This window comes from Eumetopias jubatus, unplaced genomic scaffold, assembly GCF_037043125.1.
Source record: "Eumetopias jubatus isolate StellerSeaLion01/CBP00866 unplaced genomic scaffold, mEumJub1_p1.0 scaffold_6, whole genome shotgun sequence".
In the NCBI taxonomy this organism is placed as follows: domain Eukaryota; kingdom Metazoa; phylum Chordata; class Mammalia; order Carnivora; family Otariidae; genus Eumetopias; species Eumetopias jubatus.
The window spans coordinates 69,474,782-69,493,433 of NW_028274812.1; the positions used below are offsets into that span (position 1 = coordinate 69,474,782).

At 41.3% G+C, this 18,652-nt stretch overlaps 1 protein-coding gene across 3 annotated transcripts; it reads right to left on the reverse strand.

The window, feature by feature from the left end:
* Positions 1-487: 487 nt before the first annotated feature.
* GJA10 (gap junction protein alpha 10) lies at positions 488-10,816 on the reverse strand. 3 transcript variants are annotated; one of them, XR_015768329.1, is made up of 3 exons: positions 8,737-10,816; positions 1,553-1,726; positions 488-1,076 (listed from the first exon to the last, which is right to left on the reverse strand). XR_015768329.1 is itself a non-coding variant. In XM_028108071.2 (2 exons), exons 1-2 carry the CDS (start codon positions 10,171-10,173, stop codon positions 1,688-1,690), a joined length of 1,476 nt encoding a protein of 491 aa, XP_027963872.1. In that variant the 5' UTR covers positions 10,174-10,816; the 3' UTR covers positions 488-1,687. The 3 variants fall into 3 exon arrangements, 1 of the variants encoding a protein (XP_027963872.1); XR_015768330.1 differs by having other exon boundaries at positions 488-865; positions 966-1,726; XM_028108071.2 differs by having other exon boundaries at positions 488-1,726.
* Between the last annotated feature and the right edge of the window lie 7,836 nt (positions 10,817-18,652).

Sequence of the window (18,652 nt, forward strand, 5' to 3'; positions counted from 1 at the left end):
CCTGTGCTTTCCAGAGAGATGGAAGAAGCCACTCATCCCACATCCCATTATGCAAGTGTCTTTCATTTGATTCAAGAACGTGGTACCTTCTATCCTCACCCCTCCCGCTCCTACAGATCCCAACATACACCTGCCACTGGCCTGCTCAGTCAGCCAGAAAGAGGCATTACTGGTTCTTCATGGCTAGCTTTTACTCTTCCCCCTTGAAAACAAGTGCATCCCTGAGGCAGTGATCCTCATCCTAAAGCAGTAGACAGAATCCGTCAGAGACACACCAGCATTCACTGGGAGCATCACATTTTATGCTCATCCTTTAACATTTTACACCCATCCTTTAACCTCTCTTTGCGCTGTATAGTTGACCCTGTAAAGGCTTCTGAGGATAAAGGAAGTTTAAAGTAAAGGGAAAACAAACCAAACAAAAAAAGCTGCCATACAGGCTTCTGAAAGAGTCTCTCATAATAAACCTATTGACAGGACATGACAGAACACCAGTGAATAAGGAATAGACTGGAGAGCTGAAAGCAAAAGGTCATATATTGTCTTTGGCATCTATACAGAAACATACGTTCATTCAACCAACCAACACTGTGCTGCATGCTGGGCATCCAAGATTGAAAATGTACAGCCCTTATCCTTACAGCTTCCACAGGCTAGTTGGACAGGAAGATGTGCAAATAAATCATTGCCCAGGGGCTGCTGATCGTCATGGATAGGAGAGAGCATGGCTTCATGGCTTCCTGGAAGGAGTTTGCGCCTTGGAGCAGCGGGATCTGGGTCTGAATTCAGCTGCACGGCAGACACTTCAGCTGTGCGACCTTGAGCTGTGGGGCAAGCTACTTAGTCTCTTTGAGCCTTCTCTGATCTATAAAATGGGGATGAACAGTAACTTTACACAGTTGTACAAGGTAGAGAGAACGTGTCTTAAGCACCTGGAATATGCTCTGCCCCTTAGTGATACCCACTTGGACTTGGCCCCAGCATCATTTTCATCCACCTGGTCTTCACTGGCTCTTCTACCAACTTACTGTGGAACAGATCATGCCTCTTCCTATCTCCACACCTCATTTCCACCTCTGCAAAGTACGGAGACAGAGAAGACTCAGGAGCCATTTGGGCTAGAAGCCCAGACCAGCCCCATCCAATGCTGGGCTCTCTTCCGCAGCATCCCAGTCAGTCCCCAGTGTGTCAGGGTCCTCCAGAGAGAAGGAACCAACAGGAGATCGATCGGTCAGTGACTCCATCAGTCAATGGTCCTAACTGCTGCTGTGCCGCCGCAGAACAGGGTGCCCCCTGCAGCGAGCAGGGCATCAAATCCCACCGGGCTGCTAGGTGGGGGAAGGACAGCCATGTCTCAATCCTTCTCCCCTCAGAGGGGCAGCAGCTCTTACCCTGAGATTTTCTCTCCCAGGGTGCACTTCCTCCCTTCCTCCCCCTGCTTGAGATCAGACCGGCGGTGAGACCAGGTGGCACAGTGACAGACTGATCCCAGCCCCATCAGGGGAGGGTCTCCTGTAGAGGGGGGGCCCAGCTGGGAGCACCCTGTACACACCCATCGCCCGGTGGGTGTCTCTGTGGAGGGAATGGTTCCCGCAGTTCTTCTCAAAGTTTGAGCTAACAAAAGTGCAACTTTTCTCCCGCAGATGCCAGTTACTCCTGGGTTCATTTTTCTGGCCCCACACATGAATTATTTTTTCATAAGAGATGAAAGTTCTAGAAGCATGTTCTGAAAGAAATAGGAAACAAGACAAACAAAATAGACTCAAAGGACTTGTAAGAGTCAGCCCTGCCCACCCACCTGGGACTCTGTGTATGTCACAAATACCAGGGATCCAATCAAAACCCGCTGAAGACAATTCTCCCGAGGTTGACCCAGAGAAGAATGACCAAGGAAGAGGTTCTGTTCCCCGAAAGATCTGAATCCCACCTGTCATTTTCTTATCCTTTTCCACTTATTGTTTTTGTCCAAAATCCAGGTCTAAAACTGTAAGCCAACTTCTTCCAAAGCTCCATTTTTGCTCTTTCTACAATTAGCCAGATTTTTGGCTTTGTATAATGTGGAAGGGAAAAGGGATCCAAATGTGGAATATTCCGTTTTGTAATAATCTATCCTTGACCCTAAAAATCTGCTAAACTTAGGCTGCCTTATGCAGAGAGAGCAAGAAGCAGTAATGAGGTATAGAAGGAGCTTGGGTTCAGTCAGACAGGCTTGGAATAAAATTCCAGCTCATTCACTCATCCAATAAATATTAATTTACGTCCCTGCTACGACGTCCCAAGAACTGTGCTTCACCACATCCTAATTGTATGACTTCAGACAAGTCACCTATTTCTTTATCCATAAAATAGAGATAATTACAGGTTTACAGAGAGGAAGCCCATGAAGTGTCTAGACCTCCATCAGGCCCTTAATGAAGTGAGTATCTTTCCTCCTCTTCTTCAGATTCTTTGGTAATTGTTATGTTATGTAAAACTGCTCAACCAAAGGGCCCAATAAATTAGTACAATCCATCCTCAAAACACCCAACTAATAACACTTCTTAATGTGAAGTCAAAAAAAAGACCTTCTCAAATGAGACAAAGAACCTAGAAGTAATAGAGATTTTAGATTTAATAGTAAAAATTCAAAGATGCCGTAAACAGGGATAAGAGACAAGCAGACTGGGAGAAAAATCTTTCCATATATATATACACACACATACAGACAAGGAGTTAATATAATACCATGTAAGAGCTCCTAGAAATCAGAAGAAAGACAAATATCCCAACAGAAAAGACAGACGAAGGTCATTCATGGTGGAAATACAGATGACCAGTAAACATATGAACCTCACTAGTAATCACAGATGTAAATTAAAACAAAGGGAAACACGGGGCGCCTGCGTGGTATTGTCAGGCGTCCAACTCTTGGTTTCGGCTCAGATCATGATCTCGGGGTCATGAGATCGAGGCCCACCTCGGGCTCCGTGCTGAGCGCAATCTGCTTGAGATTCTCTCTCCCTCTGCCCCTCCCACTTGTGCTCTCTCTCTCTCTCTAAAATAAAAAATGGAAGGAAAAAACAAAGGGAAACACTTTTAGTTCATCAGATTGGAAGGAAAGAAGATAATGGCTGGTATGAATAAGAGTGTGGGGAAAGAGGTGCTAACGTGCTGATAAGAGAATAAATTGGTGTAGGGGCACCTGGGTGGCTCAGTCGGTTAAGCATCTGCCTTCGGCTCAGGTCATGATCCCGGGGTCCTGGGATCAAAGCCCTGAGTCGAGTCAGGCTCCCTGCTCAGTGGGGAGCCTGCTTCTCCCTCTGCCCCTCCCCCTCATTCGTGCCCTTTCTCTCTGCCTCTCTCTCAAATAAATAAAATCTTTAAAAAAAGAGAGAGAACAAATTGGTGTAGTCCTTCCTGAACAAAAATTTTCAGCATCTGTCAAAATGTAATATGTGCATGTCCATTAGAACCAATAATTCCACTTCTAGATACCTGTTAAAGATATATGTATGAAATATCCACTGCAACATTGCGTGCAGTAGAAAAAAGTTAGAATGGCTAACTGGCCATCAAGTATCTTATGGCTCATCCATACCATGCAAAAGCATGAATTAATGTAAAACTGAGGCCGTTCCACAGGTACTGACATGGGAAGACCCCTGTGACATATGAAATGAGCAAAAGCAAATTGCAAAGACATCTCTGCATCTCTACATCTCTACATGATCACATTTGTATTTTAAAAAACCACCATATATGTGTGGACATACATTTGTCCTCAAAGACAGATGACGAATACCCTGAGGAAAGTAGGGGGAACACACCCTAAGCTGTTAGCAGTTGTCTTCGGGGAGTGAAGTGGGAACTGAATCCAGATGAGAACAAAGAGATGAATCCTCACATGGTCAGGTTCATATTTTATTCTCTATCTTCTTTTACATTGCTTGTATTTCTTTCAATGAGCATGTATTACTTCAATTTGAAAAACAAGAAAGACTGTTCTTCCATGCAAACCATTAACAATGGTCCCCTAGTCTGAGCCACATGCCTCTCTCCCCTGGACCACTGTGTAAGCCTCCTAGCTGGCCTCCCTGACTGCACTCTTACCCCTTGTCTTAGTCCATTCAGGTAGACTGGGTGGATTATAAAGAATAGAAACTTATTTCCCACAGCTCTAGAGGCTGAGAAGCCCAAGATAAAGGTGCTGACAGATTCCCTGTCTGGTGAAAACCCATTTCCTGGTTCATAGATAGCTGTCTTTTTGCTGTGTCCTCACACAGTAGATAGGATAGGGAACTTTCTGTAGCCCCTTGTATAAGGGCACTAATCCTATCCATGAGGGTTCCACCTTCATGACCTAATCACGTCCCAAAGACCCCATCTCCAAGCACCATCACATTGGGAAATAAGTCTCAACATATGAATTTTGAGGGGATGCAAACATTCAGACCAGAGTAGCCCTATAATAGACTCTCCAGAACGTGGAGTTTTTTTTGAAACATATGTCTCAGCTCACCACCATCCCTGTGCCATCCAGCCCAAATTCCTTTCCATGGCCTATAAAGCCCTAGTATCAGCTCCTGCCTGTTTCAACCTCATCCTTCTCTCTCCCCTCCTTGGTCGTGGCCCAAGAGAACTCGGTAGGGCCTTGACACAGCTGGCCCCATCGGTCATGCCAAGGTCTTAGGGTGGGTGGTACATCCCAGGCAGTGGGATGAAGTGTAAGTGTCCTCACCTTTTGAAGCTACATCACTTTAATATCCCAAAAGATTGGAAGAATTCACAGGGAAATCTTATTCCTAATGTCAAAATCTCCGTTCTCTACGGCCATGGTTCTGAACTCTGGCTGTATATTGGAATCATCTGGGAGCTTTAAAAAGTACTAGTGTCAAGGCTCCATCTGCAGACTTTTCCTGGGGCAGTTTTCAAAGCTTCCCTAGTGATTTCATGTGGAACTAGGCACAAGAATTACTGCTCCACAGCATCTCTGCATTCAGCAATGGGGACAGTTCTCCCTTACAGAGGGTAGTGCGGGTTGCTAAACTCAGCCAGCCCTCCTCCCCAGGCTCACTTGGCCCGAATGAAAGTCTGCTTTCCATGCCTAGCTAAGTCTTCAAAGAACCAACCTTGATAGAAGCTTACTTAGCGATCAGTGAGTTTGGACTTGAACAAATTGTGGGGTTTGGGTGACAGCTAGGGAAATGTCTCAGAGCATAAAATCATGGCTCCTTCCAGTGCCTTCTATGACCTTCCAAAATAGAATGCATTTCTTTTGCAGGACAGTTCCCTCAAAGGGACACATCATAAGCAGCAAAGCAACTGTGGTCCTACCAGAAGTCATTTCACTCTGAAACATCAACTGCTGAAGTCAGAATGCATCTTACTGAGCCCGAAAAATTCTGCCATCCAGGACCCAATACAGTGTAAAGAGCAGTTTACAGTCCATATATTGACAGTGGATGATTATAATCCTGTTTGCTGCACTGATTTCTAGTTACAAATTCCTCTGTAGGCAAGAAGCATCATGTCTCAGCCACAGAGCTCTGGGGTTGATAGCTGTGGCCTCAATCCCCAAGTCTTCCTACCATCTGGGGAGTGAAGTGGTCTGTCAAAACTGTAAGGGGTTTGGTGGGAAAGTAACCATAAGTAGGAAATCTCTGTGGCCAAAGACATTAATTGTAATTCCTAGAAACATAAAAAACAGGGAAGAAAGAGGAAGAAGAAAAAAGAAAGGGGGCCTGTCATCTTCATCATCTTTTCTCCAGGCTTGTAGGAATGGTTGGCCTCCCCCAAAAGATAATCTGAAAGATTTAAAAAAATCTGCCTTAACTAAACACTACCATCTCTCCCTCAACTCTCTGCCAATACGAAGACTCCTCTCACATGGAAGGAGGTATAAGAAAGGGAAAATGACTAAAACTGTCTTGCTGAATTCACAAATGGAGATAAGAAGCAGTAACCCCTGGCAAGGTTACTATAAAATAGTGATTCTCAACCCTGGCTGCACATTGCAATCACCATGGAAGTTTTTTTTTTTTTTTTTTGATGTAGTGTTCCATGATTCATTGTTTGTGCATAACACCCAGTGCTCCATGCAGAATGTGCCCTCCTTAATACCCATCACCAGGCCAACCCATCCCCCACCACCCTCCCCTCTAGAACCTTCAGTTTGTTTTTCAGAGTCCATCATCTCTAATGGTTCGTCTCCCCCTCCGACTCACTCCCCTTCATTCTTCCCCTCCTGCTATCTTCTTTTTTTTCTTAACATATATTGCATTATTTGTTTCAGAAGTACAGATCCATGATTCATCAGTCTTGTACAATTCAGTGCTCACCATAGCACATACCCTCCCCAATGTCTATCACCCAGCCACCCAATCCCTCCCACCCCCCACCACTCCAGCAACCCCCAGTTTGTTTCCTGAGATTAAGAATTCCTCGTATCAGTGAGGTCATATGATACATGTCTTTCTCTGATTGACTTATTTCACTCAGCATAACACCCTCCAGTTCCATCCACGTCATTGCAGATAGCAAGATCTCATTCCTTTTGATGGCTGCATAATATTCCATTGTGTATATATACCACATCTTCTTTATCCATTCATCTGTTGATGGACATCTTGGCTCTTTCCACAGTTTGGCTATTGTGGACATTGCTGCTATAAACATTGGGGTGCACGTACCCCTTCGGATCCCTACATTTGTATCTTTGGGGTAAATACCCAGTAGTGCAATTGCTGGATCGTATGGTAGCTCTATCTTCAACTGTTTGAGGAACCTCCATACTGTTTTCCAGAGTGGTTGCACCAGCTTGCATTCCCACCAACGGTGTAGGAGGGTTCCCCTTTCTCCACATCCCCGCCAACATCTGTCGTTTCCTGACTTGTTAATTTTAGCCATTCTGACGGCTGTGATCACCATGGGAGTTTAAAAAATACTAATCCCAGGGACGCCTGTGTGGCTCAGTCGGTTCAGCAGCTGACTCGGTTTCAGCTCAGGTCAGGATCTCATGATCTCAGGGTTGTGGGATCAAGCCCAACATCAGGCTACCTGTTCTCAGTGGGGAGCCTGCTGGAGATTCTCTCTCTCCCGCTCCCTCTGCTCCTCCCAACCCCGGTCTCCCTCTCTCTCTAAAAAATAAATCTAAAAAATAAAATAAAATAAAATACTAATCCTAGGGCCACCTAGCTGGCTCAATCAGTACAGCATATGACTCCTGATCTTGGAATTTTAAGTCCAAGCCCCACATTATGGGTAGAATTTACTTAAATATCCTGATGTGCATCCCACCCTCAAAGATTTTGGTTTAATTGGAATTGGATCGGTCCTGGGCATGAAGATTTTTTAAAGCCCCCAGATGACTCTAACTCGTAGCCAGGGTTGAGAACCCTGCTGTAGGTTCCAAGTAGCCACACTCTGATCCTAAACATAGTCTCCTGGGTAGATGACTGGTCACTGACAAGAAATGAGTATCAGTTTGAAAGAAGTATTATAGGAAAAATCTAAGTAGGATGATTCCTCCTCAAGATATGGCTTTAGTGCAGTAACAAAATATCTCTAAGCTCACAGGAGATATGAAACTGGGGTAGAGATTCAATCATCATAGATTTAATCATTATCATTAACAGGAGAAAGCAAGTATGTGAGCTCAACCAAGTGAGCTCAACTAGGAAGTTCCCCCACCAAACTTGGAGGAGTTTCTTTTTAAAAGAAAAAAGCTGTTAGGAGTGGTAGATAAAGCAAGTGTCATTCTTTTTTCCAGAATTGAGACGAGCCCACAGTAAATATTCCTTATGTCTTAACAATGAGCAGGAAACATTTATTCCACACTGGCTTTTCAGAAAACAGAATTAAAATCAATACAATATTGACTTTAGTCTTTGTGAAATATATCACCAAATCTTTGTATATGACTTTTAAATGCCAGAGCTATTAAAACAATGGAGCACACCCTCCTTCCTTAGTGAGACAAGGGCAACCCAAGGTTACAAACGATCCCTCTTCTGATCCATTTTCCACACTATGACAGAGCTTTCTAAAATGTAACTCTGATCCCATCACTTCTCCGCTGCACACCCTCTATGGGTGCTCCACTGCCTTCCCACAAGACCCCCATGGCCCCTTCCCCAGCTTTCCCTCCCCATAGCCTTCCCACCTGCCAGTGCCCCAGCCACACATAGCTCTCCAGGCAGCCCTGCTGTGTCACAGCTCTCAGCCTTTGTCTGTGCTGCTCCCTGTACTGGGATGGCCTTCTTTCATGTACCCCAGTCCTCCTAGGTCTGGAGAAACTCACCACATCTTTCAAGGCTCAGTTCAAAAGTAACTGCTACTATGAAGCTTTTCCTGACCCATCCATAAAGAACTGACCACTCCCTCCTTTGCCCATCCACCCCTTCTAACATGGCACCTTACACTCGATCACATTTGTATGCTTACTAACTTTCCCATCTAGACTCTGAGCCCTTTGATGGCAGAGACAGTATTTTATCCACTTATAAACCCAGCACTTACTAAGACTGAATGATATAAAGTAAGTTTTCAGTAAGTTTATTTCATGAATTGAATTTAACTGAATGTATTGAATGACAGGATTTAACTCCCCATAAATTAACCTCCCTCACCTTCTCTCCCTCTCTCTTAACACACACATATACACACCAGGCAGCTGGAAAGCGAAGGCTAAGAAGTAGCTAGAGTGGAAAACCTCTTGCAATAGTCCTATGTTCAGTCAGGCTGTCCGTCTTTACTTACCATTGATGTTCTGTACCCAGTGGCTGAAGGCAGAAGCGAGGGGCTATTTTCCTGGTGCAGAAGGTCCAAGCAAGAGCTGTTTCGAGAACTGGAGCTTCCTGAGTCACTGTACAAGTGTCCCTTTTCAGACAGTAATCTGGGCAGAAAGCTGGCCTTGTGACTGCCCGGATAAGATCTGTCTGTCCAGACCCCACTCTTTCTCACACTGCCATCGCTGTCTCTACATTTACTGTTTAAATCTGTGAGAGCCTCTCCTGAGGGTCGTCGATCCTGGGACTGCCCCCAGTTTCCTATTGCATAGGACGGGCAGTGTCTGGGAGCTATCTCTTTACCTAGGCAGGAGTGAGACTTTGCGTTGTGTAGGCCAGAGGAAAGGTCCGGTTGCTGTCCGGGGTGCTGACTTTGAGTACCGGCTTCCCAGAGACATGGGCTGTGGGCATGGAGCTGTCCACTGTGCTGATCCTTCTCAGCCCACTCTTCTTTAATACAGCAAGAGTCTACTCCAAGTTGCATGGGCTGTGAGCTTTGCCACATGGTTTTAGACTTTGGCACATTGACTCGAATGACTCGCTGTTGATTGTTTGCTTGAAGTAGAGGGATTCTTTTAGGCAAGGGAGAGCAAATCATACACTCCTGGGCCACTGAATATTTTTTCAAATGGAATGGGATGCTGCTTTCATCCTCAGTGCCCTCATTGCTGGATTTCTCATAAAATGCCCTCATGATTTTCCTGATTCCCAGATGAAATATTTCCAGTACATTGAGGAACAAAGAGATGGCTGCAATGCTGTGCATAAAGAGCATGAAAATTGTCTTCTCTGTAGGCCTGGATACAAAGCAATCCACTACATTAGGACAAGGAGGTTGAGTGCATTTGTAAAGTGGGTGCATTTGAAACCCATATAGAATATATTGGCCTATCATGAACCCTACTTCCATCACAGATCTTGTCAAGATGTGTAAGACATAAGTACGCAGCAGACATCCTTTTAGAGGGACTTTATGAATTCTCTTCTGCTCCTCTAACCTCTTCAGCTCTCTATCTATCCTTTGTTGCTCCTCTAATTCAAGCTCGGGATTCCCCATCTGGACTCGGAGGTGTGACTTTTTCTTCTGCCTCTCCTTTTCGAAGGCTCTGAGTCTATAAAGTACATGGCCCATATACACCAGAGAAGGAGAAGACACAAAGATGATCTGTAAAACCCAGAACCTGATCAAAGAGATAGGGAAAGCATCATCATAACAGATGTTGTTGCAACCTGGCTGCTGGGTGTTGCAGGCAAATGCTGACTGTTCATCATCCCAGACATCTTCAGCAGCCACACCAAGTACCAGCATTCGGAAAATGAAGAGTATGGTCAGCCAGATTTTCCCCACTATAGTTGAGTGGGAGTGAACTTCCTCTAGGATGCCACCCAATAAATTCCAATCCCCCATGATAAGAGACTAATGTCTGAAACATACAGAAAACACTGAACTTAATAGCACTCATGGATATAATGTACAAAGACACAGGCTCATCAATAAAGCAGGTTCTTTTTTTTCATGTCAGCAAAGCCATGAAGGATTTTCCAGCCCTAATATTTATGGCTTATGCTTGATGAAATAGGATACTTCCAAGGAATGTTTTTGGAAAAAAAAAAAAAAAAAAACAAAACTAAAGACCCTCCACAATCTGATCCAATTTCCTGCCTATCCTCTCCTCTCCCACACAAGGTTGACTGTCATTCCACTGTATCCAATGGCCATCACATTTGTACAATGTATTCCATTGCAAATTTTGTTCATTTTTTTACCCATATCAGATGTGCCATTAACCAGACATCCTACATGATCTTAACTAAGTCTCAACTTCTCCAGGAAGTTTACCCTAGCCATCCCAAGTCAGAGTGATTTTTCCCATTCCTGAATGCCCACACTATTGTTTCTACCACTCATTTGACATTATGCTTAAGATGAATTTTATGATGGTTGTCTTCTGTCCCTCTTCATGGAAAGGTACACTCTTTGCAGAAAGAGACATATTCCAAAGCATTTTGTTATTTGCACACAGAAGGTATCATTAAATAACAGTGGGATGAATTGTTTTTCCATTTTAAAACTCAGTTCCTTGACCTTAACACTGGAATAATCATCACCAAAAAAACAAAGCAGATCCTCATTATGCATTATCCATGGCTCCCACTGCAAGTAAAGAAAACAAATCAGCTACATAAAGCCTCTGGAACAGGCACAGCGTAGCAGTAAAGATTAAGCAGACACAGAAACAGTAACAGACATGTGATTATATCCACAAAGCCACATCTGGAACAGCAGGTTTTCATGAAAGTTTTATTAACTTAGAAGAAAAGTGAATATAAACTCCTTCTCTAGTAAGCTTGGGATCTAGGAAAGAATCGAAGCATAGCTGATATGAATAAGTTATTTGGTTTACCCTGAAAAAAAAAATGTTTTTCAAAATTTGATGAGATTAAAATATTTGATAGGCTAAAGGCTTCTAAGATGCAGATTTCCTGATATTAAAGATACAGAGAAAAAACAGTAAAGTGTTATGAAGTTAAAACCAGTAATGAAAGAATTTTCCCCCTCCATAATTCATTCATTCAATAATATTTACTAAAATCTTACTATCACCTAGACATTGTTCTAAATGCCAAGGAATTCAACAATGAACAAGATATACCTCATCCAGCCCTCACAGTACTTAGTCAATAAGGACTCTCAGTAACACATAAAATGGACAAATAGTGAAAAGAATTGAGTGAATATCAACTCAAAAATACAAGAGAGAGGCACCTGGGTAGCTCAGTCAGTTGAGCGTCCAACTCTTGGTTTCAGCTCAGGTCATGATCTCAGGGTTGTAGGGTTGTGGGATCAAGCCCCATGTTGGGCTCTGTGCTCAGCCAGGAATCTGCTGGAGATTCTCTTTCTCTCCCTCAACCCCTCTCCCTGTGCTCTCTCTCTCAAATGAATAAATGAATCTTTAAAAAAATACAAGAGAAAAAATATGGAATCATTACATTTTCCCTACTTATCTATCCAAACATAAAATAAATCCCAGGTAGAATGAAGTATTAAATGTAAAAAAGGCAACCACAAAAGTATTACAATAAAATATAACGTTTCGTAATTTTGAAGTAGAGGAAGTCTTTTTTAAGCACATAATGTCAGAAATTATAATTGAAAAGTTTTAGATTTTACCCAACAAAGCTGAATGGCAAAAGTGGAGATGTCCAGAAGGCATTTGGGTCTAGAGAATAAAAACAACGAAAGGTACAAACTAGAGATAAACATTTAAACATTTGTGAATAATCACTGAATAGGTAGAGATCACTTAGGGACAAGACAAAGTGAGCCAATAGAACCCTGAGAAATAGCATAGGAAAATAAGTCTACAAATAAAAATGAGAAATGGCCAAAGTGGGGGGGAGGGGGGAACCATGAGAACAGTGTCACTGAAACCAAAGGACAGAGTTTCAAGGAGAGACACAATGCCAAATACACATACTCCTCTATTTATATAAATTAATTGTGGGATATACCATGTTTAGGGATTGGAAAACAGTATTTGTAAAGATGTCAATTCTCCCCAAATTAATTGATCCATAGATTCAATGTGAGATTTTACATCAGAGTAAAATAAAATGCTATAAATGTACATATATATGTATGCATATATATATGAGGTATATATACGTGACTATATGAGCATGGAGAAAAAAATACAGGCCACACAACAGGAAGTTAATATAGGTTACTGAAGGTCTATAGGAGGTTATGAGGGTAGAGGGGCAAAAGAGAGGCAAAAAAGAAAAAGGAAAAAGAATAAAGATTTCTTAATCTTCTAAGCAAGCATGACAGATTTTCATCCAATGTAAATATTTATGTAAATTTTTACTTGTATATGCATACATGTCTACATAATTTTTAAATAAAATTTAAATATTAAATACCCCAGAATTTAGGAGGGGTATTAATGAGACTTTTATATTTTACTCTATTTACTTGAGAATTGCTTGAAATTCAAAAATTAGGAATGTAGTCACATGTACTATTTGCATATAAAAAATAGATTTTAAAATTTTGGACTTATCCCTCATTAACTGAAGCAGTAATTTACTAAGTTCTATCCTCTCAAAGAGTTTAGTTCCTTCCTCATTATTCCCTTAAAAATTTCTGGACATTATTCTTTATTTAAAAATAATTCCTTTAGCACTTACAAAAAATCTAGACCTTCTATTTTATATATAAAAAATCCTGAAATGAGAAAGCTAACTCATATCACTATTCTCTACTCGGAAGTCCTAAACTATTTAATGCTTCTTATTGCCACTATCCCTTTAAAACTTGCTAATTATTACCCTTAAATAGCAAGTAAAGGAAAACTGGGCCAACATGAAAAACAGAAATACAATCATGCATATTGGCATGCAAGAGCAAATTCCTCAAATATTCCTATATTTCCTAAAAGTAACTACTTTTTACCAATAATGACTACAGATCCTAGAAATATTCTTGAATTTTATTATTAAATACTAATTTAGCATCTCCCATGTAAAAACTTGCTCCTTTCCTGAATTTTATTTCAGATCTTATCTATCCCCAGAGGGATTTCCTCTATTTCTCATAAACAAGAAAGTCCATGTTTACCACTTACCTTACAGATGGTCAAAAAAATGGTAACAACTGGGCTCAAAAAACCTTAAAGTTGGACCATGAGTGGCTAATTAGTGAACAACTGCTGCCGGTTGCAGATATAAAGGCTCTGTTCAGCTCTGATTCTGGGGCAGAAACCAGAATGAGCACAGTAATTTTGATCAATAGAGTCTAACCTACTTCTCCCTGGAGGTCAAAATGTCCTTTGGGGCTTTGCAATTCTCTTGTAATATTTTCTTCTAATTAACACCATGGCTGAGCCTCCCCTGGTGTATCATATTTAGAAATGAAAAGTGAAACAAATGAGAATTTTCCTTTTTTATTTGTGCAGGATTACAGTGACTTGAATTTTGGGTCCATTTTTTCCAACTGATTGCTCTGGGAATTCATGTCACAGATCAATGGGTCATGTCCAATTTCATTCAACAGCTGCCTGGGGTCAATCTTGCCTCATCAAATGTGAACAAGTAACAATGGAGTGACAAACCCGAAGTGTTCTTGCAAATCATGTTAGGCTGAAAGTAGAAACATCTCAAAAAGAGATCAATAGACCATAGACAAGGCTGCACTTGTCTGTAGATTTAATTGTTCTAGCAATACTCTGTTAGGTTGAAACAGGCAGCTTAGGAATTTTTTTCAGTAGGTAATCTGAAAGCCTTAGAAAGCTGTCAGATTTTTGTGGAGAAAGTATTTGAATTCCAGAAAGGTCAAATGACTTGCCCAATGCAGAGACTAGGTCTCCTAACTCCCAGTCTTGTAACATCTATATTAGTCACATGTCAAGCAGTCTCACTGCCATCTTAGAGGGGGTAACAGCAAGGGTATCATTGGAACCCAATGATGACTTAAAATCAGGGCTCCTAAGCACATTTTTTTTTAAAGTAGGCTCCACACCCAGCATGAAGCCCAACATGGGGCTTGAACTCATGACCCTGAGATCAAGACCTGAGCTTAGATCAAGAGTCTGACGCTTGGGGCGCCTGGGTGGCTCAGTTGATTGAGTGTCCAACTCTTGATTTCAGCTCAGGTCATGATCTCAGGGTTGTGGGCTTGAGCCTTGAGTCGGTATCCATGCTCAGCAAGAAGTCTGATGAAGATTCACTTCCTCTCCCTTTCCATGCTCTCTCTCTCTCTCAAATCTTTAAAAAATTTTTTGAAAGTACATAAAATTACTGTAATAATAAAAATTACTGTAATAATAAAATTACTGTAAGTAATAATAAAAAAGTACATAAAAAGTTCCTAAGTATCATCTAACTATTCTATTTTCACATAGTTTTAAAGAAAGAATAGTAAAAGCCAAACAGGTGAGGTTAAATTTCCACTATCTGGCACACTAGCCTCAAGTACAAATTATCAGAATTCACTAGAAGCAAAAGCACATGATGTATTAATGTGTACATTTGTATGGTATTGGGTACACTGTCCCAGAAAGCCCTTGACATTTAATTCTAAAATTCACCTGGAGTAATGAATGTAATACCTTTAAAGCATCTTGTCAGAGTCAAACATTAAAATCATACATGATGCATAGAATAATTCAGAAGGGTACACAAGAAACTCCTAATATTAGTTGCCTCAAGGGAAGGTAATCGAGTGACTGGGGAAGAGGTGGGATGAATCTTGTATATTGAATCCTCTCAACAGCAAATGTATTACTTAACTCAAGAAAATAATGCTTAAACTAGGCGGTGAAGTAAAAATAAACACAACCATATGTCAATTTGTTAAAAAAAAAAAAAAATCTCCTGCAGATGAATCGATCTGATCACTTCATTCTTGAAGACTTTTAGCAAGCAGGTATCTTTAAAGCAGAGGCACAAAGTGGGTAACTCTCCCATAATCTCATAGTAATAATTCAAAATGTCCCGATGAGGTAATACTGCACTGCTGCTGGAGAAGAGGAACTCTACCTACTGCCTCATCCCCAACCAGCCTGAAGCCTAGCAGGAATCAGCACACGAAAGGATGAGAACCACTCCCATAGAGAACAAGTTGGGGTTTGTTTTTCCAGAGTTCCTACTTTCTTTCTCACCAAGTTATGTTGAATCTATGAAGTCCCTGGCAGGCCCAAGACACACTCCGAGAAACAGAAGGGAACAGAAAGTTTAGAGAGAACAAATGTCTCAAGATGGAGGAAAATACACACGGAGTCAGAGCTCCACTAGTTACTGCCTCTGTGCTAGTCAATGGTACCAATACTCACCGTGTCACCTCATTCACAGCTGGCGACATAAATCCCCTAGGGGCAGGAGTGGTTGTTTGTTTTCTGCAAGCAGCTGTAAAACATTAGGACTGGGAAAGCTGGGGCACCTGGGTGGCTCAGTCCATTGAGCGTCTGTCTTCAGCTCAGGTCATGATCTCAGGGTCCTGGGATTGAGCCCCGCATCAGGCTCCATGTTCAGTGGGGAGTGTGCTTTTCCCTCTGCCTCTGCTGCTCCCCCTGCTTGTGCTCTCTCTCTCTCTCTCAAATAAATAAAATCTAAAAAAAAAAAAAGACCGGGAAAGCTGACATAATACCAATAAAGAGAAAGTACGAGTAATATAGGGTAGTGGCAGCAGAAGAGGAAAGCTCATTTGTGTCAAGTCCTTCATCTGCTAATAAGATTCAGAGGGACCTACCATGAGACAATAAGAGATTGCTAGGAGAAAATGTAAGAAATGATAGGAACTGGGTTAAACTATCAGGTTCCTAGCAGAGAATTTGGTGTTCTTCAGATAAAAGTTATTACCATGCAAAAAATAATCACACCCACTGCAGAAAAACAGAACTGCAAAATAAAAGGTCAAAATGAGTGACTTTCAGAACATTGTAAAAGCAGAATCTAAAGTCAATTGTTGTTAGGAATTCCAATTTATAAAACGGTGAAAGAGGCGCTCTGGCTGAAGCCAGCCAGGATGGCCCAAGACTTACGTACTGCACATCCCTACTTCCCCCAAGCCAGACTTGCCTGAGGAGTTCATTTTAAAATCTTATTTTTTTTTCTTTTTAAAGATTTTATTTATTTATTTGACAGAGAGAGACACAGCGAGAGAGGGAACACAAGCAGGGGGCATGGGAGAGGGAGAAGCAGGCTTCCCGCTGAGCAGGGAGCCCGATCTTGTTTTAAAAATAATGCCTCCACTTGTATAAGGAAAAGAAAATCCAAAGATTGTGAATTTCCCAAATATACAACAGGAAAACATTTTTTTTTAACGATTTTATTTATTTATTTGAGAGACAGAGTGTGCACAAGAGAGAGCGGAGGAGGGGGAAAGGGAGAGGGAGAAAATCTTTAGCAGGCTCCACGCCCAGCACAGAAACTGTGCAGGGCTAGATCTGACAACCTTGAGATCACGACCTGAGTGAAAACCAAGAGTCGGAGGCTTAACCTACTAAGCCACAGGCACTCCAGGAAAACATTTAAAGTAGCAATTCCAGGCTAAAGTTTAATGGGTGACCCATTAATATTTTTCCTTAACAAGAGTTTTATACTTTCTTAGCACATACACTTTGCTTCAGCGAAGAAGTGAATCTGACAAATGAAGATGCCTCAAACATCTTTTGTATTTTAATCCTATGTGAGTCAAGAAAATATGTCTGACAGCAATTATCAGGGCATTTCTGGGAAGATGAAGCCATTCATTTCATAAATGTTCTCTTAAAATCTTGCCAGTAAGGATTTTAAAGTTTTCAATAATATTCATCTTTGAATTCTACTACCATTTACTTTCTTGGTGCTTTTTTAAAGATAGTTTTAAGAAGCATGAAATTAGATCCCACCTTCCACTTGTAAAAACATTCTACGACAAAAAACAAAAATAAAAACCATTCTATGACAATGTCAACCTCAGATTAATGAACGTATGAGATGCAGAGTCAACTATCTCATATTTAGGAGACACCGCTGCTTAGTAAACATAGTGCTTTTCTCTCACCACCTTTCCAGTTGCCAGTTGCCTCTCCCAGGATGTGTGCTCATGAACCTAATCTACTACTTCGTTCTCAACTATATACCCTTACGAATTTACTTTACAGGTACGCCTGTACATGTATGAAATGATGTGTACAAAGTGATTCACTAAAGTACTGTTTGCATTTGCAGAAGACAGGAAATGCCAGCATGTCCATCAACAGGGAACTGGCTAAATAATTATGATAAATTCACACAATGGTTTATTTCCAGCTATACAAAATAAGAAAATGTACTGATATGGAACATTCCCCAGCATGTATTATGAAATGAAAATAGCAAGGTACACAACTCTCAAAGGCATGTTATCTTTTTGTAAGAAAAGGGAAAAAATAAGAAATGAAAAGGTAGTAGTAAAAATATACACAAGAAAATATGAGATTTCCATAATAGGGTGGACAAAGAAAAAGAAAGGAGCAAGACTCGGAGTGATATATTTGATATCTTCTTGATTTTCAAACCAAACAAATGTATTACCTACACAAAAATTTCAATTAAATTTAAAAGTAATTTACCCACAAGAAGCTGAATTTATGCCTTCCCCAACTCTTCTTTGCCTTGGCTTCTTTCAAGGACCAGATCATATAGCTCTTCCTCTATGTTGCCCCCAACTTGTTGCTTGTAACACTAGTATACCACATCTCACAGTTAGTTGGGTGTTTGTCTTCCCAGGAAGCTGATCCTTCAGAGGAAGAATGATTCATCTTTTTATCACCAGCTCCTCTCACAATGTCAGGACTTAGGCACCTCAAGATATATCTAATTTTTAAAATACACCTCAAGTGCATTGAATCAAATCCATCATAATCCTTGGATCATGACACAATGCCACTATTCTTCTATGCATGGCTCTTTTAAAAAATTTATTTTTTAATAATATAGTGAACATCCATGAACCCACACCAAACTGCAAAATAGAACAGACACCAAATTGTTTTTCTAGATGCTTCTTCCCTAATCCTTCCTTTGCCTTCCTGAATCTAGACACTGAGGTTACAGCTTCACAAAAATTAACTCAAAATGGATCACAGACAATACGCTTGTCACCATCTTGTGGCTTATTGAATGAATATTGAATATTATTGAAGACTACATCAATTCTCCTGTCCTCTGCCATCATCTACGTCACAAAAGTCTAGAAAGTCTTGACATCTCCCAGAACATCATACTGGGCCACAACATAATGCTGATTGGATCTGATGAGAAAGAGATAGCAAGTATGGTAGATGCTTTCGTAGTAAGACATGCAAGCCACACAGCACAGGATATAAACCCCCACCGAAATGAAGGGGCCTGCCACCACAGGG